This window comes from Pseudochaenichthys georgianus, chromosome 7 (genome assembly GCF_902827115.2).
Source record: "Pseudochaenichthys georgianus chromosome 7, fPseGeo1.2, whole genome shotgun sequence".
Taxonomy (NCBI): Eukaryota; Metazoa; Chordata; class Actinopteri; order Perciformes; family Channichthyidae; genus Pseudochaenichthys; species Pseudochaenichthys georgianus.
Genome location: NC_047509.1, coordinates 31,781,513 through 31,809,285, shown reverse-complemented (window position 1 = coordinate 31,809,285; position 27,773 = coordinate 31,781,513). Strand labels below are relative to the sequence as shown.

Sequence of the window (27,773 nt, the reverse complement as noted above, 5' to 3'; positions counted from 1 at the left end):
GACCCTCATGGGTGGAAATGCGTTGACCACATGCTGCGTTTAAGTCCAGCTGAGGAAACAATGACCATTCACTCTCGGATGCAGATTTGAACTCCGCAAAGATAGATGTATTGGCTTGATCGGACGATTTTTATCTTTTATTATGGAAAGCCCTTCAATGACGGTGGCCTTTGATATTTTAGAGAGGCGAGCAGCTGAGGTACTGATGGAGCAATGCATGGTGGGGAAAAATGTGCTTTCTATCCAATTGGACCACTCTGTTTTAATTAGAATTCTCACAACACACACACTTTCTCTCTCACACACACACTTACAGACACACACTAAAGGTGCTAAGTCCTGCCCCCAGGCTGACACGGCCTCAGCGCCGGCGCAAAGTGGAAGGGATTGCAGGGAGACGAAGGAATGGGGGGGAAAGGGAAAGGGAATTAAAGAGAAAGGGATTTTCAATGAATTTCTAAACGATGATAACTTAATATTCTCAGTATGCAGGATGATGGAGGTGCTTCTATTTCAGTTGCTGGCCACCCTGCTTTGCACTCTTATTTCTTTCTTTCCCTTCTACATCTTTTTTTCTATGTCCCCCTCTTTCCTCTTATCTCATTCCGACTCATCGCCTTCCCTTGCTGCACAGGTAATCATCTCTTGACCATCTGTGAGGGCAACCACGGTTTAATAATCTCACTGGTGAGCCTCTCCTCTCCTTACATACTTCCATAAAGCTTGTGAGTTACAGTTACTTCTCCCACGACAGCAGGAGTTCCGCTTGTGCCCCCATTTCCTCCCTCCCACTATCGTGCATTAGCTACTTCCGCGACGAATCGACTGAATTAGACACACACACACACACACACACACACACACACACACACACACACACACACACACACACACACACACACACACACACACACACACACACACACACACACACACATACACACACACACACACACACACACACACACACACACACACACACACACACACACACACACACACACACCGACACACACACACACACACACTACTGTATAACTCATTATTCACTAGAACCGATGCATAAGTCTTTAACATTTCCTGCGGATATAAACACACCTGGTCGATTGATCCCACTGCTGGTGCTTATGGGTGTTTGTGTGTGAGGAAGGCGGGTGTCTAGCTTGGGATTGTACTTTTCCGTTCTGGGTTTTGTTTGAGAGGAATGTGTTTGTGTGTTAGAGGGAGTAGAGTGAAGAGGAGACAGAGAGCAGAGGGATTAACACAAAGGAATTCACACAGCGAAATAAAAAATACAGTTTAAGTGTGAACTGTGTAAAACCTTTTTTTCCTCAAACATTAATTCAGCCGGCATTACATCTGATTAAACACTAATTAAAGCTATCTAGCAATATCTAAAAATAAAGAATCTCGAGTGCTTTCAGTTACAATCGTGTCCTTGAATCAAGCAAGCAATCCAACACTTCATTCTGTACAAATGAGTCAAAAAGATACTCAAATGTGATACTCTAATGATAGACGTTGACATTTGGAATATTAGTCTTAGTAACTTGTAACTGTGCGAGGAGGTTTTCCCAGTATAGTGACAGGAGACAGCTGTTGGAATGAGAGCTGTCTGACACCAGTGGGAATTGTCACAGCCGATACACATCACATGTGGAGGGACTCACACTGAATGCCTTGTGTCTCTCTCCGTGTGTGTGTGTGTGTGTGTGTGTGTGTGTGTGTGTGTGTGTGTGTGTGTGCGCGCGCGCGACGTGAGACGTGAGCTCACTTGCAATGAAATTCCATATGTGTGTAGCATGTGTTAAAAGAATGTGTGTGTGTGGGAGGGGCTTTGCAGTCATTTGATACACAACACATTCAACCATATATAAAGCAAGACTGTATAGAGTCTATACAGTCCTGCTTTATATATGGTTATGTGTCTTGCACTATATATACATAGACTGTATAATGTATATATAGTGCAAGACACATCAATAAAACAGTGAGCTGTGCCGGTGTGTGTAGCTTCAGGTGTTGCAAAGAAGGTCAATATATTTATAAAAAAACGTTTTAATTTCAGGTTCAGGTTATTTATTTGTACCCGTAGGTAGATTTTGTTTGCATCCTGACACGCTCTAAAAACAAACACAAACAACAGACACATCTCTAATAAAAGGACTAGTACAAGTATACCCTGCTCAACCAAATCTCAAAAACATTTTAAGAAGGAAAACACTGGTACAAATATGGACATTCAACATTTAAATGTATAACAACATGTTCTGGCTTGTAGTCCCTAAAAGAAAGAGTCAGGATCCGTCATTTTGCAAACAAATAGCCATTTTTCATTAAAACTCCTCTGCCTGGTCCATTCTACTCCACGGTATTACCAAGGGAGGAAAGGAGGAGATCAAGTGATGTAAGGATGGGTCAAAACATTGGTTTTATTTTTGCCCACTGTTCATATCTAATGTAAAACCAAAAATCAATGTCTTGTTATTGTAATTTTCACGTAAAGCACTTTGTTTTTGTTGTGTACGTAACATGCACAAATACATATCAAAAGAGACTTTAAAAAAAACCTAATTCAAATTGGTTGTTGCCTTATCCTAGTCAAGTTGGTTTCAAGTTAACGCACATTTCTTTTGAAAGGACAATGTAAGTATTTAGCAAAACAAAATGTAAAGGTTACGTGTCATTTTAAAGAGGCATTATTTGACAATTAAAGTCACAGTCAACACGATATCCCTCCGGGCTCGTCAAACATGTCAGGTATGATTTTTTGACAGACTAGAAGTGATATGAGGTTTATTTGGTGCAGTGTGACCTTTAACCCTGGCCCTGAGTTATGGTTGGAGCAAATGTCCATTTCAGTCGATGCAGCCGTTTCCTCTAGTTATAAATGTACACTCAGCGTGCCACACACAGTGTTTGCCTTCAGTCACACCAACCCCTAAGTATGGAGTTACAGAGTGTGCTGGGGTGCATGGCACTCCGGTGGAACAACAAGCTGAACTAAGTGAGCGCTGAGCAGATAAGTCGCCTGTTGGCTTTTTATTGGAAACCTTTGACTTTATCCTTTCCGTTTCTTTGCTCATCTTAAAGCGTGAATGTGGTGGCTAGTATTTACACACAACATAAACCCTGTTGACATTACAGAGTTACACACATATTGAGTAGAGATGCCAGCGATTATTCTATTATTCGAATATTCGCTACAGTCTCCATAATCGAATATTATTTTTAAAAATCGATTTTATTTATATATATATATATTTTTTATGTCGTTTTTTTTTTTTTTTTCTGGCTTAGTTTCAACCAAAATATATATAAATATATATATGCTAATAATAGTAATAGTATTAATAATTGTAAATGGTCATTGGTCACACCACCAGTTTGTTTTACTGTAAACTTGGAGGAAGCCTGCGTGCAGAGTCGGTCGAATAATCGATTATTATTCGCCAGGGCTGCCGAATAATCGATTTTGATCATGGTCAGTTTCTGGCAACCCTAATATTGAGGCGTTGCTATGCTGTGTTCAATCAAGAAACACACATCTTCCATTTGTTCTCAACCAAACACCTAGAATTGTTCAAATTCCTGTCAGATTTTCACTCTTTTTCTATCAGTCTCTTTTAATCTCTCATGATGGAAATGAGCAAGCAGGCAGATGTGCCAGGTTTTAGGAATAATAAGCACATTATTTGTTTTCTCTCGCACAAAACACACACTCCGAGGTGTATGGCCAAAAGGACAGAGGAAAATGTAATGTTATGATGAATTAAAAGCATGGGGAGTTAACACAACACGATACAAACAAAGGCAGCCTTGGGAGGGAAATGAATTCTCCTCATATTCACAAAACATTCTTTGTCCTCATGTTAAACAGTCATACAGAAAGACAGACAAGTGGACATGGTTAAAAAAACAAACAGATAATGACCCTTCTGATAACGTAGCTGTTTCCGTCCTCACGGTTGAATCACAGCTGGAGCGCTGTGATTGGTTGGAAAATACAACAACAACAGGGAAGAAGAGCGCTCTCACGCTGACTGCATAAGTTATGAATTGTATTTTTAATTTGAAAGGCTGGTTATCTACACTGTTGACCACTTCAACACAAATTATATTTTTCCATAACCGCAAGTGAGAGTGTGATGAAGTATGACTTCAATGGCACCACCATTAAGCCTTTGACTTGGTATATTTGTGATATTTTACACACTTTTACTCAATTGTATTTTTGTTTTACAATATTCTTGTAATATTATTTTGTCTTTTTTATATTGAGTGAGTTTTATATGAGTTTCTGTGTTCGGTATGTTGATGTTTGTTGTACTAAATAATCAACAGTATGTAGTCTTTTTAACAGCCATATTCAAATTAGGGATGCCAGCGATTATTCGATTATTCGAATATTCGCTACAGTCTCCATAATTGAATATTATTTTTAAAAATCGATTTTATTTATATATATATTCTTTTTTATTATTTATGTTTTTTTTTTTTTTTTCTGGCTTAGTTTCAACCAAAATATCGGTCGAATAATCGATTATTATTCGCCAGGGCTGCCGAATAATCGATTTTGATCATGGTCAGTTTCTGGCAACCCTAATTCAAATGCTAACACATTCCAGGACTCATTCCTGCACTACTGTGTACCCGGGATAGTACGATGTTGGAGCGAGTGTCACCAATACGCTTGCAAAAGGTTGCAGAATTATATTTATTCCCTGAAAATGTGCAATTCTATTCACACACTTCAATGGAGGAGTAATGTTATATCTCTCCCAGTAAAAGTGTCCTCTTTTATTATATATGACTATTGCATTTTGAGATCCTATGTTTTTGTTAGAAGAGACTTTCTTTTTCCTTTTAGAGTGAAAGAGAAAAGATCTTCAAAGATGTATTAATAGAATATCTAGAAGGATGTTGCCTCAAAAAGAGTTTCTTTGCAACTTCAGATGCAACCATAGAATATGAAATGAAGTGACAGATATATCATCAGTTGTCAAAAGAGGCTAATTATAAACCTGTATAATCATACTTTTATATAAACATAACCATCCCAATCAGTTGTTGTTTTCAGACGTGTTTGAAGGTGCTGAGTAGGCAGATCGCAAGAAGAATTATGGTTGAATGTAACTCAGGATCTAATTAAAAAGTGATGCTGATATGAAGGATAATAAGCGTGCCGTCAAGTGTCTGCTTTATTGAAGAAGTCGTATTCCTGCATCACACCAGTGTGTTGGCCCAGTGGCTGATATGTGCTCACATGAGTAAACCCAGGTCCAGTGGAGAGGAAAACCTGCAAACCTGCAAACTCAGCAAGACCAGAACATACATCTATGCATATAAAGCATCTGAATAAATGCCCAGGGATCATGCATGTATGCTATTTTCGACTTTGACAGTTGGGTAAACAGTGTAATGCAGCTCTACTCTCCACTATGCCCCTGGCTGGCTCCGTGTCACACCAAAGCATATCATATGTTGTCACTCCCCCAGCCACAGTATATACTGCACAGTACCTGTATTTATTTACACTGCTGGATATAAAAGGGATATTGAAATAACAGTAATAGTATTTAATTTTTTCTTTTCGTCTCAATATCTATTGCCCTATTTTCGCTCTCTGCTATCATGCGAATCTTCTCCCGGTGAGAGGGCAGCAATCAGCATGCTGTACTTGTGTGTAAATGGTGTCGCTGACATGCTGTTGGGCCATGTGTCACTGTGTTGTAATTGTGTCCAGTAGAGCGATACGCACACACACACACACACACACACACACACACACACACACACACACACACACACACACACACACACACACACACACACACACACACACACACACACACACACACACACACACACACACACACACACACACACACACACACACACACACACACGGTCGTGGTTGACGTCAATGCTTCCAGGTCCGGAAGTCAACAAGCAGGGGGGTGATGACAAACACATGTAGGTGAAGCGCTACCAACTGTGTGTCTGTCTGTCTGTCTGTGTGTCTGTCTGTCTGTGTCTGTGTCTGTGTGTGTGTGTGTGTGTGTGTGTGTGTGTGTGTGTGTGTGTGTGTGTGTGTGTGTGTGTGTGTGTGTGTGTGTGTGTGTGCGCGTGCGTGCGTGCGGGTGTGTCTGTGTGTGTGTGTGTGTGTGTGTGTGTGTGTGTGTGTGTGTGTGTGTGTGTGCGTGTGCGTGCGTGCGTGCGGGTGTGTGTGTGTGTGTGCGCGTGCGGGTGTGGGTGTGTGTGTGTGTGTGTGTGTGTGTGTATACAGAATGAGTGAGTTTTGCAACTCAGTGCAGATGAAGTAACCCTATGTGCAGTGAATTATGAATTGAGTGTAAGCTATGGAAGTAACAGGAGTATGGGGGCTCTACTGAGACACTTTGAATGACTCCAGGACTGGGTCCACATATGGTTGCCATGACAACTTTCATAAACATACTGGTAAATAAAAAATAAAAACCACCAAACTATGAACTGCACTTTAAAATTGATAATAATATGGGAGGGGGTTAGTTAATTTCACCCTGTAATGTGTGTGTCTGGTTCTGAATGGATAGTTTCCTGACCTCCCAGTGTAAGAGGCTCCGAAAAACACACACACACGGAAACAGAGAGCACATTCACACACCCACATTCGCAGAGCACAACACAGACACGGATAAGAGATGATACAAACTGTAGAAGCGGATGTTCTGGGTTCTGTAACATTCGGTTGTGTGTGTGTGTGTGTGTGTGTGTGTGTGCGCGTGCGTGCGTGCGTGCGTGAGTGCGCACACACCATCCTGAGGTTCAACTGCAATCTGTAAACAATGTTTCTAGCTGAGTGAAGAAAAACAAGAAGCAAGGGGTGAAGTGTTCAAGAGACAGCACGCCACAGAACAAGAGAGCACTGAACTGCAGATGCCTGACTCTCACAGCAACCCTCTGCAGAAAACTACGACATATACAGTATCTGTGTAGAACAGTGGTGATATTGTTATCACAGCACGGAGCAAAACGCTCCGATAACTTCCATAATAGGAAATAACATTGACTGTAATCCAGGACTTGGCTAATAGCGGGATTTCACAGCGCAATATCGTTTGGCAACACGTCGACACGACAGGCCACTTATTTCCTTCTAATTAACAACCTGACAATGACATTTGTACCGACTGGTTACACTTCCCAGTGTGCTTATTTTCTGACATTGTCACCCAACAATTAAATTAGCACCTACACATCACAGATTTGAACAGAATGACAACCGAGTCACGTTTTGAAGTAACTTGCCTGTAATGAGAGGGAATAAATGGGCTTTTCAATGGCGGTGAATGGCTGCCGTCGCCTTCAACATGCGAAGAACAGGAGAGGTAATTTATAGCGACATTAGGGCCATTCTGCAAGCTAATTACTTCCAATATATGACAAAGAGCTGAGAAATAAGGGTGTGGGCTCTCAACCATAACTCTGCACAGCCATGCTGAGCACTAAGGGCTTCGATAAGCAGCTAGAAACTATTAATTAGCTTGACTGGATTCATACTTTGCCTGCTTTGTCTATCCCACTACATTCTATTTCATCCCAGAAAACTGGTCTACCGAAATTTGCATCATTTCTCTTTTTTTTCTTCTTTTTTTCTCTTTGATGTGAGAAAAAGATACAAAGTTTGGTTGAATTTAAAGAGTTTCCATCAAAGGAAGCTTTACTCATTGTGGAGTTATATTCATGAGGCAGCACTAAGAAACACACAATGAAAATAGATGTTCCTGCATTGTGTGCCTGGCTTTACAACATTTAAACGGCAGCAAGGGGACGTTTAAAAACCGAATTGAAGCCGATACGTCCCATTTCAGTACTCCAGATCACACCTCTGTCTAGTTTCTATATAGCAGAGAGGCCCGATGCCAACAAATCCGACATGGCTATCTGGTTCTGGCTGACAGCTTCCTGATCACACCCGCAGATAGCTCAGGGTATTCTCCGTCCACATCAAACAACTGCTGAGCCTTACAAAGTCCGAGGTCCTGGAATAACCTGAGTCAACAAGTGACAGGAGTTTCTCTGCAGCCCTTCGAACATTTAAAAGTATTGCTAGCTGTTTCAATAATCAATGTTTCAGTGAAATTAAAAGAAAATAGTTTGGGCCCACTCAATTTTCTAGTATCTGAGTATTGTTTTTCTCTCTTTGGACGACAGATTTTAACCTATTTTTGCAGATCGATACTTCGAGCAGAGTCGAGCCTGAACGCTGACAAGGTCGGTTAGAGGTGGGTTGTTGACGAAACTTGGCTAATGTCATTGCCTTTTACCTTTGTTGATGAACAAAAAACATCATACTGAGAATCTCAAAAGCATCCGCCGAGTCAACAGACACAGACTAGACATAGCACCCTAACCAAGGATACAGAGTTCAGCTGTGCAATTGAAAGCTCTGTGTACTTTAAAAGGGCAACAAACTTTTCTGTTGATACAGTCAAGGCTGCCTGCTGCACCCATCAGCCCCCCCCCCCCTCCGGCCCCTGCAATAGTTGGCTAACATGCTGCTCTCCGGTAAAAGCCGGACATGACAACTCTGCTGTGAAATTGTAATCCTGGAGATGAAACTTAACAGTGAACCTTTGATAGCTTGATGCGATACGTTCGCAGCCGGCGCCCCCGCCCGGGCTAAAAGATGAGGTAGATATTTTTCCTCTCTTGTGTGAAATCTATGATGTGAAATGATTTAATTAAGATAGGGCGAGGAGCCATAATTAATTCTGCCTCTCTCCGAGTTAGGCTTACTGTCAAGAACACAGGGAAAGGCTCCGGTAGAAATAAATTACAGGAGAGAAAGTGTGTGTGTGTGTGTGTGTGTGTGTGTGTGTGTGTGTGTGTGTGTGTGTGTGTGTGTGTGTGTGTGTGTGTGTGTGCACGCGCGTGCATGTGTGTGTGTCTTCCCCCACATCTAAGGGATAACGGGGTGTGGACCGCTTAGTTACTGTATTCTCCCAGAGCTGACAAAGAGGTATGTCAATTCTTTAAAAAGAGGTAGTGTTCTCAAAGTGCAAGTATGCCCGCAGGCACCTTTATTCTTGGCATCCCACCATCTTGGAACAATCCACATTTCTGTCCAGGAGTTTATTTTGTCTGTCAGTAAGGAGCATCCTCTGGGGAACACTGTCAGTAACGAATGTGAAATGGAAGTATTCACGGCGCTCTGTTTCTCAAAATAACGTCCTGTCTCCTGCGTATTTTGGATCTTATTTGGCCAGTGTTTAGTCGCCCAAGGTTGTAAAAGGATGAAATGAAGGATGGCTCCAGGGAACTGTCAACACATGGTTTTTCTCTCAGTCTAAATGCCCTTGAGACACAATTGAGGAAGGGTATCTATTCTTTGTCCTTGTCCAATTACAACCAGATTTGGCATAAATCACAAGACATAAATACCCAGCCGGATAAGTAATCTCTTCATAAATCTCTAATAAAAAAACTACCAGAGAAGGTATCTGATACTACTGTCACCTTCAGATGCCCTTGACCAATGCATAAACATGATTTCTCTGGATGTGGACGATGACAGTTAAGCGCCAAGAGCCTCATTCATCAAGCATTTTCCGGAATGGACTCCCTTTCCAAAGTCCAATACTAGTCCCTCAAGCTAGAAAATTCTCAGAGCCTTCCAGCTTTTGCAAAACACGCAACAACTGTCTTATTATCAGGAGACGACAGGCAATAATGAATGTGGCCCGAGCCCAAGCAACTGCTGCTTTGGAGCTTTCAAAGAACGAGCCTAATTAAAGGCTGCTTTGTGACTTTTGTCACTTTTGTTTTGACTGGTGATTATAGGCCATTCATTGGGGAGGATTCGTCAGCTATTTGCGGGAGGCGCTCACCATAAATAGTATCTAAGAGATTTGCTTATGTTGTGCCGATCCTGCATTTTCCCAAGCGAGTCCCTAGATTCTCTCGCTCTAAATTTGAAGAACAAATACCTTTACTTTCAGCAGAATCTCCCAGCGCTAATAAGGACGTCTCATCAACGGCAGTTCAGAGACAAAGTAGGCTGTTTAAAAATGCAGACTCCCTGGTATCCTGTCTCTGATTTCCTGTAATTAAGTACTGGGGAGCAGAGCATCCTTGAGCACTGTCCACAAGTTCAGTAGAACAAGGCCTTTGGTCTTTTGAGCACATTGACTAATAGATGGGCTATATTACAGATGTAGCGCTTCATTTCAGACGCCTACCCGTGCGGGTCCGTGATCGGCACGGGGTGGGCCCCTGCTGAAAAGGAAAACCCCCCCGCAGGACTTGAAACACCCCCTTGATAAATACATTTAATTATAATGAAACCAGCTGCAATGGAGCATGGATCCACCAGGGGGAGCCGTGAAAAGCTGCCACACTGGAACTCATGTGAAATAAACAGCTGATCTAAAGGTATCTGATATAGCGGATATTTGTTAAGATCCATATGTCATGGATAGGATCATATTCTGTGCTAAATAAGAGACATGTAATCATTTACTAAACATCACCATGTTTTTATTTAACAAAATAATGTTTAATTCACCTTGGCGTAAGTACAAAACCATCGCTATGTTTTTAGATCAGGAAATGCATCCAGGCTCAAACAAACGATTTTCAATCATCATCCTCACATTCATTTAATGTATCATATGTTCGCGACTTGAAATGAATGCACTAAATTTAATCCACGTGAGTTTACAACAACAAAAATAATCGCTTTGTTTTTATATCACATCCGACCGGAGGAAAATGCAGCACGGGTCTCACTACCGATCATCCTAATCCCACGGGCAAACAATAATATGTACAGTGTTAATAGTTTACTGTATTATTAGTGTCTAATATTACTGGGGATTTCGGAATGGTACTGGATTTAGATTTATTGTATCGGCTTCATATCGCAATATATTCCCGAAGTCTGAAATGCAAAAAATTCCCACATTAGGGCAATTCACCCTATATTTAATCATTCAAAGAAAATCATATTTTGTTTCTTTTTTACGAAATAAATGTGGTTTAATCCACATAATTTACTGTGTGACTTGTTTACTGTAGTATTGTGCACATTACTTTTCGCTGCTTGTTGCACCCCTGGTTAGAAGCTAAACTGCATTTCGTTGTCTCAGTACCTGCAATATGTGCAATAACAATAAAGTTTAATCTAATCTTGAGCAGGAACAAATGTATTTAGGCTACTTAGTACATATCTGACATAAACGATTAAACACATTTGTGCATTCTTTAAACCGAGTCAAGCCGAGTCCGGAGGTGGCGGCACATTAAAGTGTGCACCTGATTGTTTAACTTGAAGGTGCCTGATGACATTTAATCATTCAAACAAAACCATATTTCGTTTATTTTTAACCAAATAAATGTGGTTTAATCCACATAATTTAGGCCTACTGTGTTAATTGTTTACTGTAGTATTGTTTAACTTGAAGGTGCCTGATGCAGAGTCCTGCACGGGTCTGATTTTCAAGACCCGCTCCGGCCCCGCACCCGCGACGTGCAATACCGAACCCGCCCCGCTACCCGCACATATTGCCAATTAGTTCCGCAACCCGACCCGACCCGTCGGCACAAGATCCGCAACCCGACCCGAACCTGTTGGTTATTTTCTCCATCTAGGATGACACCAAAAGCCTCCCAGACGTTGGATTTCGCTCTTGAGGAAGTGTTATTGAAAATGCTGTATTCTCCACTAGAGAGCTTCACCTCAGCCATTTCCAATGTGGCGCACAGCAGCAGATTGATGCGCTGCAGAGGTTATGATTATGCGCGGTCCCGCGGGGGAGAAGTCTGAGGATTTAAAAATTAAACTAAATTATTATTATTTTAATATATTTATTATGCAATACCTGCGACCCGACCCGCATCATCTTTGTTTTACCCAGAACCGAACCCGGAAAAAAGCGTTTGAAAAAATACCACCCGCGAATCACCTTTTTTGCGGCCTGATGTGAACATTTCCAGAAGAACTCTAGCTTGAATGGCCTTTGTATGTATACAGTAGGCCTAGAGTATAGCCCAACCATGTACACCTTCCTTTTTTCCCGTCCAAAGTTTGAATTGGATAAAGGTAATGGTTATCGATGGTGCTTTTATAGCCTATAACTGTGTGATTTATATTGCTTTTCAAATGCATATATGGCCACCCATTTACACGGCTCTTCCCGTCAAGAATATGAATAGAACTTAGGTAGATCACTTTACATTTCTGCAAATTAATTTTTAATCACACACGTCTCCCCACGTCTCCCCGTCCGGAAAATGATAAATAAAATAAAAAGAGGAAACAATTTTCAAGTTCAGTTTTCAACGTTTTATTTAAAATAACTGACATAACAGACACCATACTGTAGGCCTATCTGCTGCGGAAACCAGGACGAGCTATTTCGGGATCTGTTTTTCGGGGGCTCCTCAGTCTCTCATTTACCCGGCTCCTGATCTTATGCCACTGGTCAATGTTCAGATTTGGGAACCAATTGGAAACATAGGACTCAATCTTTTTCAACCTCTTGATGGGAAAAAAGGAAGGTGTAAATGTTTGAATGATGAATAAACAGTGAGGAGGGGTACAGTATGAATACACTAGATATACACAGCAGCCCAGCCTGTGAGCAGAATGAACACCAATGAGCGCTCAGCTCGAGATACCAGCGGACACATCCTGGGGATTGTGTTTACAAACATTGACCAGACCGTTCACCAGCCCCCACCCCCCATGTTGCCTATGCTGTCCTGTGTTGCGAACTCTTTGTTTAAAACGAATTGGCCATCGGAATGTGTGGAGGAATTCTCCCAAGGGTCACATTGCACAGCTCTCCCCCCCCACTCCTGTGATCTCCCATCCCCCAGTCTGTAGGTTTCTGTTTGCATATTTCTATGCCGTAATTCATACTGGTCCTCTCACGCACATACATTCTCCTTACAGTATACATACATAGGCTATATGAGTCCGTGTATCTACGGACCATCTGTTTTTCTTTATTAAAAAAGTAAACGGAAGAGCGTCTGAGAGGCGTTTTTGCCCTTTTGCTTTTTACCGTACTAAATGGTCTAATGGTCAGTGGAGCGAGGGGGGAGGCCCGCGAATCTCGCGGAAGTGATTTCAAAACAAAAAGCACTCGTTTGCTTGGAACAAAGAAAACGGCCAAGACACACATTGAGTCCAGAAAATGAATGTTATTAAGGGCTGTAAATATAATGAGCCTGTGTCTAAAATTGACAACAGGCTCATTATATGTACAGCCCTTAAGATACACTTTTGTGTTTAACAGCTGACCACCATGACATACTTTGTTTTAGTAGATTTCGCATGAGAGCAAAATGTATAAATATGATCATTAAATTATATGAATATGAGAACAAAATGCATGAATGTGTGAGTGACAATATATGAATGTGTGCATTGAAATATGATAATATGAAAGCAAAATGTATGAATTTGTGAGTGTAAATATATACGTGTGTGAGAGTGAAAATGTATGTATGTAAAAGGAGAATATATGTGTGTAAGAGTGAAAATGTATGTAAAAGGAGAATATATGTGTTTAAGAGTGAAAATATATTGCATTTTGAATGTCCGATAGTCCACCATTTCCCCCGGAAATATCAAACATTTAATAAAAGTGAAAAACAATTAACAAAACTTAACGTATTCATCATGATTAATTATATTTATTTCGTTTGGATGTAGGATTTTTGACTTTGTTTAGAGTAGTGATCTTCTACTATATGAACATTTTGGACCCAAAATCACAAAAAAAAAACTAAAAACAGATTTAGAAAATGATATTATTTTTCATATAGGTAACACAAACATACACAACGAAACCATTTAAAAGCTGGAAATATATACATGGGATGTCACTATGATAATGTGAAAGTTTGATTGAGGTAGCATGGGATTTCATTCTGATAAGGCAAAAGTGTTATTATAAATATAATACAAATATATATATATATACTAGGGCTGTCAAGTTAACGCGTTAATAACGCGTTAACGCCACTAATTATTTTAACGCGATTAACGCATGTGTATTTTTTTTCTCGGCCACCCCGTAGTTTCAGAGCGCATCGAGTTTAAAATACCATCTACAAACTGATGCTGACAGCCCCGCTCCTGCCGCCCGCTTGCAGCAGACCACACTTCCACGCTCACCGGCAGGCACCGACTGGCCACCAGGAGGACCGGGAGGGTGTGTGTATGTGTGGCCCGAGCGAGCGAGAGAGAGACCTTACGTGCATTGTTGTTGTTAGCATCTGGTGCTAGCTAGCTGCGCTAACGGATAGAAGGAGCTGTTTAAATGAAAACAGAGGAGCGACATTTTGCCACAACTGCGCCGAGCACTTGACTTTATGCAGGAAGCAGACAGCGGGACATTGTACGAAAAGTCAGCACACTCAGCTCGGATAGTGTGCAACATGATTGCAGCGTCCATGCAGCTCCCGTTCGAGCATATGCTTTGAGTTGCACATAGCTCCAACACACACACACACACACACACACACACACACACACACACACACACACACACACACACACACACACACACACACACACACACACACACACACACACACACACACACACACACACACACACACACACACACACACACACACACACACACACACACACACACACACACACACAGTATTGTATTATTGTATGAGAGAGGTTCCAGGTTGAATTGAGGCGAATATTTGTAATGTTCAGAGGTTTTTGTGTTTAATATTCATGAGAATATTTGTCATTGTTCAAATGATAATAAACATTAGCATAAAGCATATTTGTCCACTCATATGTTGATAACAGTATTAAAAACTTGAAAAATATTCCTCTAAGGTACATTTAGAACAGATAAAAAATGTGCGATTAATTTGTGATTAATCGCGATTAACTATGGACAATCATGCGATTAATCGCAATTAAATATTTTAATCGACTGACAGCCCTAATATATACACATTATGTACAAAATCAGTTTTTTCTGTCTTTATCTGTGCCACGCTTCAAAGTGGTTTCTGTCAACTACGACACAGAGGGCAACATCACAGGTTCCTCCTCCTCCATGTCAAAAAACAAGCTTAAAGCTTGACTCACGTTCAGAGTTCTCTTCATCATAGTTGAGTCTTCAAAACTCTAAATATATCTAACTATATCTAAATTCTCAATGTTTGTCTGTCACTTTACTTCAATCGCAGTCTCCCGCCGTCTCTCTTCGTCTCCCGCCGCCTGTCTTCGTATATCTTCGTCTCTCCATTTCCCGCCGTCTCTCTTCGGTTCCCGCCGTCCCTCTTCGTCCCTTTTCGTCTCTTTTCGTCTCGTTTCGTATCACTCCATTTACCTGATTACCTCACCCCTCCCTGGTAAATACATCCTGTTGAGCAGAATCTACAGTTTCCAGTATTTTCCGTTTCGTAAAATGATAAAATACGGCGAAGATATTAAAATATGTGCTTCCATTATTCATACTTGTGAAATATATCTGTATTAACTTTATATCATCGTATGTCCGTATTTATTGGGTATTTTTGCATGAAACAAAGACTGGCATATAGTTTCAAGCCAGTACTTTCGACAGAAATACACATATACATCCTGTTGAGCAGGATCTACAGTTTCCAGTATTTTCCGTTTCGTAAAATGATCAAATATGGCGAAGATATTCAAATATGTGCTTCCATTTTTCATACTTTTGAAATGTATTAACTTTATATCATCGTATCTCCGTGTTTACTGGGTCTTTTTGCATGAAAAAAAGACTGGGATATACAGTAGTTTCAAGCCAGTACTTTCGACAGAAACATACGGCAATTGAACAGTGATCATGTGATCTGATCACGCCGGCGTGACGGTCGACTCCAAAGGGTTAATATTAAATACATATAAGTATTTTTACAACTTGTATTTAGAAATACTCTGTTGTAATTATTGATGCATACATGTGTTCATCCATTCAATGTGGCATCTGCTATAATGGGGTTAATGTATGATATTACTTAATAATACAATACATTATAATATATGATATGATAATTACATTTTAGTTGTATTCATTTCTTATTTCATAGTTTCTCATTATTATTATTTTTATCGCTCATCTTATTTTTGATTTTATTAATCTGTGTGAATCTGCGCTGTCCTGTTTTTCACTCTCACCCTGTTGCTGTTTGAACTACTGAATATCCCCACGGGATTAATAAAGGTCCATCTTATCTTATCTTAATGTATAAGTTGATTTACTTCAATCTACTGTACTGTGTAAAACACCCCAACAATATTACAAGAAATATACTGCATAAAGCAAACTATATACTTTATTTGATCTAAAATATTGATGTTTTTTCATTATAGTAGCTTGTGAAAACCATACAGTAACAAATAAGTGATTAAATGCTACAGTATTAAGCAAACACAACTGCAGAGCTACAAACATTGCAAACAGACTAAGTTCTACAACACCCAGTTGTCTTTGTGTATTTTGTGAATGAAGCGCCATCTCATGGTTAAATCCTGTAATTGAACAAATGGGGAAATTGGGCAACGCCCTCTAGCAATTTGGCAACACCCCCAGCCACTGGCATCCGCTGGGCTTTTGACTGGGACACACCCATGTGAGTCTGATCTGGAGTGCTACATCTGTAGCTCTCTCCTGGTCTACAGCATCTTCTAAACCGCCTATCCACCTCTACTAAAACCATGCGTCTCCAAAAAGTGGCCTACTGTCTTATTTTGGGAAAACTCTAATTGTCTCACTAATCTCTCCAGGGTTAAATGACCCGGAGAAACTACGTCCCACTGGGCAGTCTTACCCCACTGATTGGAGACTTTGCCTTTTGTTTTCCTTGGCATATTAAAGCAGCAAAGGCTGCTGATGTAAAGCCTACAGAACTATTGTAATTGTAATTAAGGGCTAGCAGCAGCTTTTAAATGGTTGACTAGTGCGGAAACAAACTGTGCCCCTCAGACAGCAAAAAGTTTAATACATGGGAATGAGTGGCTCAATCGATAAGCAGGACGTTGTTTCATGGAAGGGGAAATTCAATGGAAGACAGAATGGGCTGCTTCATAGCCTGCACACTGTTTCTAATGTTCCCAGTGGAAAGCAGATTTTATGGCAATATTTGCTTAAAAACAGGGAAATAGAGACCTCTGTCTGAGGTCAAGTCGATTTCATCTGCCATTAAAACAGAAACAAATATCTGCTGTTAACGGTGTAAAGGAGAGAAAATAGGCATCTCTCACACTCCTCAGGTGTTGAGGTGAGGCCAAGTTGACAAATGCTCAAATGAAGACACAATTATTTGTTGAACCCAAACGCCTCAGTCATTTCACATCGAACAGTGAATAACCTACTGTATTTTTCAGACTATGCCAGACAATCACATTCATCGTAAACCACCTCTAATTTGATACATTTTTTAAAATGCCATCTTGTTGCAAACCGCTTTTCTAAACAGGCTGGCCTATGTGGAGAGTGATTGAGCAATTACGGGGGAAAATTGAGAAAGCCCCCACTGTGGACTTTTGTCCCTGACATCAGCTGGCCAGCTGGGATCATTACAAACATTTTTCCGCCTGTTTTCTCTGTCCAAACCTCTGGCTTTGTACCATGCACACAAGCAGGATGATACAACACCGTCAGAACTAGGAGTCCATTCCTGGCTGTCTGTCAGTGCAGTAAAAAGAAAAATACGACACCAAAGTCTATCAAACACTGTCACACTGCGCTGCCTCTGATAAATATTCATGATAGCAGCTTGAAAAACAGCTGTTTTCCTCCAATTAAACCTTGCAGAGATCCACTGTTTTGGAAATAAAGTGTTCCTTTTTATAATTAAAAGCCGAGCCAGAAAACTACTAAAAACAGCGTAGCAGCCATTGCAAAGATTGATATGTGTGTGACAGGATGAGAACATGTGGCTAACAAGGTGAGGTGATGGTGCTGCTCCTCCGGGCCTACAAACCCACAGGAGCCTCAGGTGATGAGGAACACCCAGTAAAGGGGGGATGGGGGGGTTTATCGCATTAGACCCTATCAGACAGATGTGAATGCTGCTGTGGTAACATGTATTGAACATCAGCCCAACTAGCCGTGCAGAGCAGATCAAATCAATCCAATCCAATACACATTTTAAAAACAGAGGGTTTGCCAACATTATAATAAAATATAATATTACACGAATAGATAAAAGGCACACATAAGAATAAATACAAGGCACATAAAGGCTATGGACAGACAATAAAAGCATACAAATCGATAAAACATAGCTCAGACTGACTCGTAAGCGAGGGAAAAGAGGTGGGTCTTTAGGCGGGACTTAAAAGCTTCAAGAGTGGGCAACAATTTGACATGGGGGGGCAGGTTGTTCCAGAGCCTGGGGGCTACCGCTGAGAAGGCTTGATCTCCCCTGGTCTTTTTCCTTGTTTTTGGGACTACCAGCCGCAGCTGATCAGCCGGAGATGTACTGAGGGGCCAGCCCATTAAGCGATTTAAAAACAAACAATAGAATCTTAAAATGAACTCTAAAATGGACAGGAAGCCAGTGGAGGGAAGCCAGAACAGGTGTGATGTGCTCATGCTTGCGTGTTCCTGTAAGCAGACGAGCCGCAGCGTTTTGTACCAGCTGCAGGCAAATATCAAAAATATTGTTTGCATGTATAAAAGACTGCAACTGTAAGAGTACGGTTTTCTCCAATATTTTTCAATTCGAAATCAAAAGATCCTTCTCACATCAAAGCCCTGAGCAGACCTGGCCACGTGCCCGCCATACCAACTGTGTGGAAACAAAAAAGCGCAGTGGCCAAATCTGACACGGGGCACAGACGGCGGCCCACTTCAAAGGCAGGGATCGGCCAGTCTGAGTTCATTATACACAGGTACAACCGCAAAACACAAGCGGTCAATGGAGGCAAGCGAAGATAAACCACAGAGGACTTACCATCAGGAGGCTGGGCTGGTGTGAAGTGAGGAGGTTTGTCTGAAAGAGATAAAAAGAGAGAAATGGGTTTTTAGTTTGGGGGGAATTCGCAGACTTCCCAGCGGGGCAGGGCAAGTAATTGAGTTGCACAAAAAAATAGGCTAGATTTGACCTTTTCTATCGAACACATTGTAATGCAGGGACTGGGCCAAGCAGGAACCCAGCTGAGATAATCGACAGGAGTACATTTCAGAGATGGCATTATCATTGTTTTTTCATTATTGTTTGGTCTTGTCACCCAAACCACACAGCATGAGTTTTGATATTCTACGATCACATGAGAATTGGAAACACAGAGACAAGGTTGTGTCTTTGTTTTGGGTTGAAAAGTGTAAGATAATATTGGAAATTCCACAGCAGTGAGGACATGCAGTACATCAGTGAGAATATACTCTAGTTCCTGTAGCAAGCATATGCAGAATAAATCAGGCTTTCTCCCCCCCCCTTTAATATATCAAATCACATCATGCTTCTCTCCTGGTCAACACCCAGCAGACGATGACATAAGGCTTGTCGGCCGGTGGGAACCATAAAACAAGACCTGTAGTGTCAGATGACTGAGTATCTAGTAACACTCAGGGGAGAGATCCCATGAAACCTGAGTTCTTTGCAGCTTGGCCCCAACACGCTGGAATATGAGAAGGTGCATGAAAGACTTTTAGTTTGTTTCTTAATGTTTTGTTTGTGATGGAAATAGAGGATATTGTTAGAGGTGCAACTTCAATTTATTTTCAATTATTCATTCATTGTCAATCCATCTTGTATTTTTCGCCATTTTTCGTATTTTTCGCCAAATGTTTGTTGTTGTTCAATTCGCCGAAATTTGTGAAAAAGCAATTTCTGAGAGCCCCCGGGATCTCTTCAAATTGCCTATATTGAAAAACATTTTTCATTTAACATATAAATAAAGAGAGAAGGGAAAAAAGAAAATCCTTTCATTTAAAAAAACCAGAACTGGAACCAGAAAAACAACTTTTAATAACTAGTTGTGGTACATTCAATTTTTTGTTAATTGGCCAATTGATTAAACAACTAATCCCATCTGCCTTTTGTTTAGATTAGCACATATGCAAAGTGCAAACAGATACTAGTGATGCAAATTCAACGTTGTTATCATAATACAAGATCAGATCGTTTTTTCGGAAAGCGATTAGATATTTGCTCCCGATCCCTGTTAAGCTATGCTACTCACAATGCTAGATGTTCACATTGTATGAACAATTTAGGATCCCTGATCATTGGAATGATACATCGATCCAGATTCATTGGAGTAACAATACCAACAGATAACATTAAATATATATTATATGGCACTTTAAAGTATACAAAGTAATTACCAAAGAAAGAAGACATTAAAACAGCCATCATAAAGCACAATCCATCGAAATGATTCGATGCCATCATTTATAAAAGGAGCTTCACTAAATGGAAAAGCTCTTACAGACACAATATGTTCCTCGAAAACCGTCATGATACAGCGGACACAGTGTACAGGGCACTGGAGTACAGAGAACAACCAAACCAAACCTCCATCCCCACTCTCGCAGACAACTCATCTGTCTGACTCACTAAGAAGAACACCAAAAGGTTGTCAGAGTAGAAAGCACTGAATGCACACGCACACGCACACACACACACACACACACACACACACACACACACACACACACACACACACACACACACACACACACACACACACACACACACACACACACACACACACACACACACACACACACACACACACACACACACACACACACACACACACACACACTTGTGTGTAGCCTCCAAGCCATCCCTCCAATGTCACTGTGAGGGATAATGAGGAAGATAAAACACATCACATCAATTACCCCGCTAACACATTTTTCCGGGGCTCCATCAACCACTGCGACCAAGACTTTCTCAGGACGTCTGCGATACCCATCGGCGTCCCAAGACACAGCTGAGTTTTAAATGTAGGCTCACTTAAAATGGCTTGTCAACAGCCGGGGCTTCGGGGGGAGAAAGGGAGAGGAAGTGTGTGCGAGAGAGAAAAAATGAGGCGAGGGGTGCGGAGAGGCGAGGCTGGTGCTAGAGGTGAATAATGAAGTGTCGGCTGAAGCTGTTTCCTAGTCAGTCATGACGGTAACTGATTTCCATCTGGGGGGGATTTCATGAAAACATATAAAACGAGAGAAACAGAAATTGGCATGAGGGAAATCAAGAAGTTCTGCTGAGACTGCGTGTAAAGGAGCACACACACAAACTCATCTACACAAGGCTGCGCTCATTCGTAAGCATTCTTAAACACACGCGAGCTAACACACACAGAGGTAGTGTCGCTCAAGGGGAATCAGAAATAGGCTGACAGAGAAGTCGGCGAACAGAGTGCCGGGCGATGCTAAACGATTTCGTCACATTTCCATAATGAAAGGACAAGATAAGGTCTTCCCATAAACATATCAGCCCTTCTCATCTCCCTGTGCACCTCGCAGAGCCCGTGTGAGTTCCCGTGCCTGTGTGAATGTCAGAACATGGCCATCATTCACCTTATATCTTCGGTAAATCAGTAGGTGTCCGACTGTGACATTCAGCCACGTGCAGGAAGACGGGTGTGTGTGTGCATCAGTGCATGTGTGTCATCTTCCCTATTGGTGTGGTTGGTGGGAAATCATACAGAATGAGAAACCGGGTGCACATCTGTGTGTGGGCTCTGTTGGCATGCGGGAGTGTATTGGTGAGAAGGGGGTTACTGTGTGTGGACATGATTCGTCCCATATGGTGAATCTGGGGTCGCCTCGAACACCCCTCCTCCCGCACACACATACACACACATACGTCACCACGACGAGCGCCATCACCACCCTATCCAGCTGTCTGTGTTGCAACATGGTGAGGGTTCTTGGCAGCATAATAGAGCCCCTTTCACTTAATCCGTTTCCCTAGCGCACGTTTCTTTTTCGATCACTTATCTGAGAGGTTAAGATCGGCCCTCCTTTAACTGGATTCATATTCAATCTAATAGAATCTGTCTCGCTTAAATTGACAATACGGCAAGGTTACAACTCACAAATGATTCATTCTCCTCTCCTCACTCCTGGTCCACACATTACGAGGAGAAGGAGTGGATGACGATCGAAAGACAGAAGTCCACTAAACGATGGTAGATCAATACAGTGGCATCCTCCAGGTTGTGAGGACTTTGCCTTGTACAAACAGTAGCTACAAAGACAGCAGCCAGATCACAGATGAACAGAATGTGTTGACATTGAACAGAAACCTCGGACAAAGAGTATTAATGAGCCTCCCCACTGGGGCGGTGGTGGCGAAGTCCATAGGGACTTGGCTTGGCAACTGGAAGGTCACCAGTTCAAGTCCCGGCAAGACCAAGTGCTACCAAGGTGTCCCTGAGCAAGGCACCGTTCCCTACACTGCTCCCCGGGCGCTGTTCAAAATGGCTGCCCACTGCTCCTAACACTAGGATGGGTCAAATGCAGAGAAACAATTTCCCCACGGGGATTAATAAAGTATATCAAATCAAATCAAATCAAAAGTGCTGCCCCAATGGTGCGGCTTTGGAATGACAGTGCCTATTTTACCATTTGACTCCCTTAGTATCATTTGCAAGTGATTATGTGTCACGAGTCTTGCATAAATATTAGCCTAGTTTGGAAAGTTGAGGATGTTCACCTTTAACACAGTCAAACCTGGCGAGGCACTCAGAAATAGACTTGTGTAAGTCTGTTAGACAGTGAGAGGAATGAAAACGTGTTAACATAAGCAGGCAAATGCTAGAGGGAAACAGCTGCAGTTGTGCTGTTGGTGAATAATAAAGGTGTCATATACTTTGGTAAATGATTGAAGTTGTGAAGGCAAACGATCAGCACCTAAAAGGCGTGAACCTGTCTTTGGTAGGGCTCCATTTGAAATAAATAGAAGAGTGTTACCAGTGCAAATGAAAGCAAGCATTTGGATGAAACTAAAGCAATTACCCGTCTCGTCAGAAAACTCTTTGACCCAAGAAACAACTGTGATGGTCACCATCCATTTTGAACCACCACTTAAGCCCCCAAGTGTGCTCTTTATGAGCCGCTTTGCTGTCCATCCATATACAGTGAAGCATATAGGCTTTTATCCTCCAAAGGCATTTAGTCGCCATTCAATACTGCATCCCACACTTCAAAGTAAATGTCAAATCTTTCGAGATGATAAAAAGAAGACATTTTGCAAGCCTGCAGACACAATCGTGGAAAGGGGTTTGTGACTTTACGTATACTAATGCCAATAATGTAAGTGCAGCTAAAACTGTCATGGCAAGTGAGCTCTATTGTATGAAGCAAAAACAGTATGGAATGAACAACGCATTACACTTCCGGATCAATTCTGTCTAAAAAAGCAGCACCAGTACTTAGGAGTGTAGTGAAAGTAAGTGTGTTTCTGTTGAACCAACGTACAGTTGTTGAGGAACAGGAGCACCGCGAAGCCCAGTGTGGAAGTGGCCAGCAGGATCAGACAGATGTTGCATGGGATCATGAAGTAGCGCACCACCAGGGATACTTTGTGTTGGTACCTGCGCTCCTGCTCCTGTGGCGGCGGCGAGGGATAGTGGCACCCACTCATGCTCCACTCCATTGACCCCCTGCCCTCCAGGGTGGAGGAGAGGACGGGCCGAGGGGGGCGACGAGGGGCGCCCAAAGATCCGTTGGAAAAAATGATGGCGGTGGGGTGAGGGCAGATGGTGAAGATGAAGATAAGATAAAAGGCAAAAGAAGACGAGTAATGGCGGGTGTTTCAGCTGTGGTTCCAGCTGTGCACCGTGGCGAGGACCCGGTGGCCGTTTCTGTCAGAGAATCGTAGCAAAAAGCTTTCAGCGGTTTCCAAGCAACACATTTTTAGAGATAATAACATCCATTTGGTTGAAGCGGACGGACAGAGGGACACAGATGTTGGACTCCTACAGCCCCCCACCTGTCCACCCGACCTCCATTCTGGTGGTATCCGCGAGTGAAAAAAAGCACCTAATAGGCTTTAAACCTGTGACTGTGTCTGTGCTGTAAAGTGGTTTATACTTTCACTGCAAACATGTGTGTGGGTTTAAGTGGGTGGTGATAATGTGTTTGTAAATGTGCGTCAGTGGGCTTTTGGCGTGTACCAGTGAGATATGCCAGAAATTGGAGCGTTAAGGATGTGGGTGTTCTGAATTGTCCAATATCCACACGGAAAACTTCCAAGCGAGCCGATAGTAAATCCACAAATGGAATCCTTCCCTTCCCTTCGAGTGACCCTGGCTGGCAATTAGATGGACGTGAAAGGGCTCTGGGGCTGCACACCCCCTCCTCTCCTTGTCAAAAGCCTTTAGACACCAAGACAAGGTCTGGTGCTCTCCAACAACGTGTGTCACAAGTATATCCCTTAAAGGTGACAGGCGAATATCTGTCTTAGCCTTCCTGTGGCTGTTGCAGATAGGGGCGACGATGTGTCCGGCTCCAACACAACCGCTTCGATGTATCCACGGGACAGACTTCTTTGGTTTATGGTCTGGTCTGCCTGTCACAGCGAAGAGATGTACGGCCGCGGCACGTAAGATCCGTCCAAACCTGACACCGCCACTGGAGCAACTTGTATCTGCTGTGGCGTGATCAGCAGGACGGCTGGAAAGCAGCTGGCGGCCGCTCGCTAAACCATATGCTCCTGGGGTTCACAGGGATGGTTTGTTTTGCCTGCCTCTCTCTCCTGCGCGCCTCTGCCAATCCTCGGTTCAATAACCTTCATTCCCGGAGAGTCTCATGTAGTGGCTGAGCAGCTGCCCCCCACCCCGCTGGTGCGCAGGGGCTGAAAGCAGGTCAGAAGAAGTGGCAAACAGGGGGGAAAAAGTTGGAGAAGAGAATAATGGTAATTCCCTGTCAATGTCTTCTCCCCCGAGCAGATACGGAAGAGCAGCAAAGCACAGAGACGCTCTAAATGAATGGACTCATGGAGAGAAAAGGAGAATAAACTCTGTGTGTGATCAGAAATCACTCTGGAAGCTTGAGGCGGAGATTTGTTGGGCTTGTTTCCCTCGTGTCAGCACCCTGACAGCACCCTGACAGAGAATCCCACCAGATAATGAGAGGAAGAGGGTCTCATCGCGCCCGTATCCTCATAAGACTCTGATGTAGCGTCTTCTATTCCTTTCAGGGAATAACTTGTGCTCTGGTTCGTCTCCTGTGTCTGATATGCTTCCTCAAGCATCCAGTCCCCTTGTTTCACTGTGTTGTCTTAGTCCAGAGGCTGCAAGCATGTATGCACCCTGCTTCTCCTCTGTGGGTATCCAACATTCACTGGCAGCCAAAACAACAAATTAGGCTCCGGGTATTCATAGCGCGCTTAATCCCCAGGCAGCAGGTAGTGGTCCCGGTGTCAGCGCGCTCCGTCAGCCAGCTGAAGCAGAGCGGAGTGAGTCAATGAGTGAAGTCAGCAGACAGACGCAGCAATACAGAGAGAGAGAGAGAGGGGTGAGGCAAACCGGGAGTGAGGAGAGAAAGCAGCTCCTGCCACTTTGGTCCACCTTTTCTTTCTTTTTCCCTCTCTTTCGGAGAGAACAGAAGCGGCGTATTGCTGGTTTCCCTAACACTCTCCTCCCGAGCGCTCCTCTCTCAGCCCTCAGCCAGCGGAACGGATGAGCGCATAATGAGAGCGAGTGAGACAGTGCCGGGGAGAGAGAGAGCGATGGGGGGAGTGGTTGAGGGGCCGTCTTTAACAAAGGCAGAGGGGAGGAGGGGTTGGAGTTTTGTGAGAAATACAAGCCAGGATAAAGGCTTTGGGGAATAGTGCTGGAGTCCTGTCGGAGTGGGGGGGTGGGGGGCAGCAACAGTGCGACAGCAAAACAAAAGGGGGCTACGGTCTTGGGAGATGTCAACCAATTCCTCCATTTGTTTCAAATCAAAAGAAAGTCTCTTCCACGAGAGCTGCAGAATGTCTACAAAGCGTTCAATGAGGCACACATAGAGGAACTAGGCGTGCAGAGGGAGGGAGCGAGCAGAACTTAAATACATTAAAGTCAATCACTTATTGAGTCTCCGCAAACAGCCGAACCTACTTGTTTGTGACTAATAACTGCCACCAGTGCAGAAATAAGCCTGGGAAAGCCTTCTTAACAAGCGTGCACATAATTAATTGACAATCCCATATGGACCTTTTATTTTTCAACTCACTTCCGTGACAAGTAGGTTTCCTTCCCCCCCCCTATATGGCAGCAACATAAATATTCAGCAGATCTGGCACATGATCTAAGGCGCGGACATTTGCATCCAGTCGATCACATGTAATATGTCCCCCTTAAAAAGCAGTGCATTGTTGCTCTCCTGCTGTGGTAATGAGGTCAGCAAAGAGGGGTGGTTCCACTGCTTTGGCGAGATCCTGCATCAATATCTACTTTGAACATTTAACAGCAGCTGGCGCCAGATGCAAGGCGGAATCCATCATCAATTATTGATGGGCTTTTTCACTCTTTCTATCTGCGTCTCCATCTCCATCTCGGCTGCACCCGCCCACCCCCAACACTCTACACAAGTGTGCGAACACACACACACGAGCACACACACACCGACGCCGATGCACACAATGTCTGAGTCCACGGAGGAATTGCATGAATGCGCGCACAATTGGCTTTTCCTGTCTAATAGAAGCGCCTAAACACAGCAACATGGCTCCATCTGTCTTGTTGACTCCTTTTGTGTCGAGCCTACAAGCTCACACAACTTGGAAACACTCTTCCACGCACACACACGCACACACACACACACACACACACACACACACACACACACACACACACACACACACACACACACACACACACACACACACACACACACACACATGCAGGTTTGCTTCACCCTTAAGTCATTTATGTCTTGAGACAGGGTCTTCATTCACACAGGCCTAAGCGGAGACTCTAATACGAGGGGAGCCAGATTGTAAGACTGCCTGCTGAGGAGGGTCAAGAGTTCGTCCCCCCTGACCATCAGCAACAGAGGTGCCTCCCCCCTTCCATACGTTCCCCCAGACAGTCCACATCCTCTCTCAAGATGGATAACAAAACCTGATTGATGGGCTGGCTGAAAAGAAAAAATGGAAGCAGCTGGTGTCTCATTTGCTGCCTTTCTTTTGTCTCCCTTTTCTTCGTCTTTCATTTCAATGATTGTTACGACGAGTGCGAAGTGTGGGTGCAGCAAGGGGTTCAAACAATTACAGAAGTACATAACACGACAACCTGAATGACTGTTTCCTCCCAGCAGAGGGCGCTAGGGAGGCAGTCGTGTGCTCTGCGCAGACATCAAGGCTCAGCTGCTTTGATCCATTTTTAATGCCACAAGTAGAGCACAGGGTTAACATCTCTCTCCGAAGGCTTTGAAATGTCCATTAAGGAGCTGCTCTCTTCTTTAACGGTCTGGCAGGAGTCAAAACTCGACATGAGTGTGTGTGCGCTATTCTTTATGCAGAGAGGGTAAGATATTTGTCCAGTGCTATGACTAATTGACACTGATGCTTCAATCAATGTGAGTGTGTGTGAGGGTGTGTGTGCATGTGCAGCCGTGCAGACATCCCGGTCTTCTGCGTGGCTGACATTGATCTGATTGGTCCAAGAGAGAAAGACATGGGTTACCTTTGCTGAATGGCAATGTATCCTCCAGAATAGACACACAGAACATGTTGTAAACGGACCACTCAGATTGACTTTCTTTAAAATACAAATCAGCCATCAGGGAAAGACTGTGGATGTCTCCCTCTTTCTGCATCATATT

The 27,773-nt window shown here is 42.9% G+C and overlaps 1 protein-coding gene across 1 annotated transcript in view; it reads right to left on the bottom strand.

Annotated features, from left to right (window-relative positions):
• agrn (agrin) overlaps positions 1 to 27,773 on the bottom strand; it is a 295,804-nt gene that overhangs the window by 173,527 nt on the left and 94,504 nt on the right. Inside the window, exon 3 of the mRNA XM_071203838.1 lies at positions 18,961 to 18,999. Within this exon, the coding sequence (XP_071059939.1) occupies positions 18,961 to 18,999 (39 nt within the window). The remainder of the gene's footprint in view (positions 1 to 18,960; positions 19,000 to 27,773) is intronic.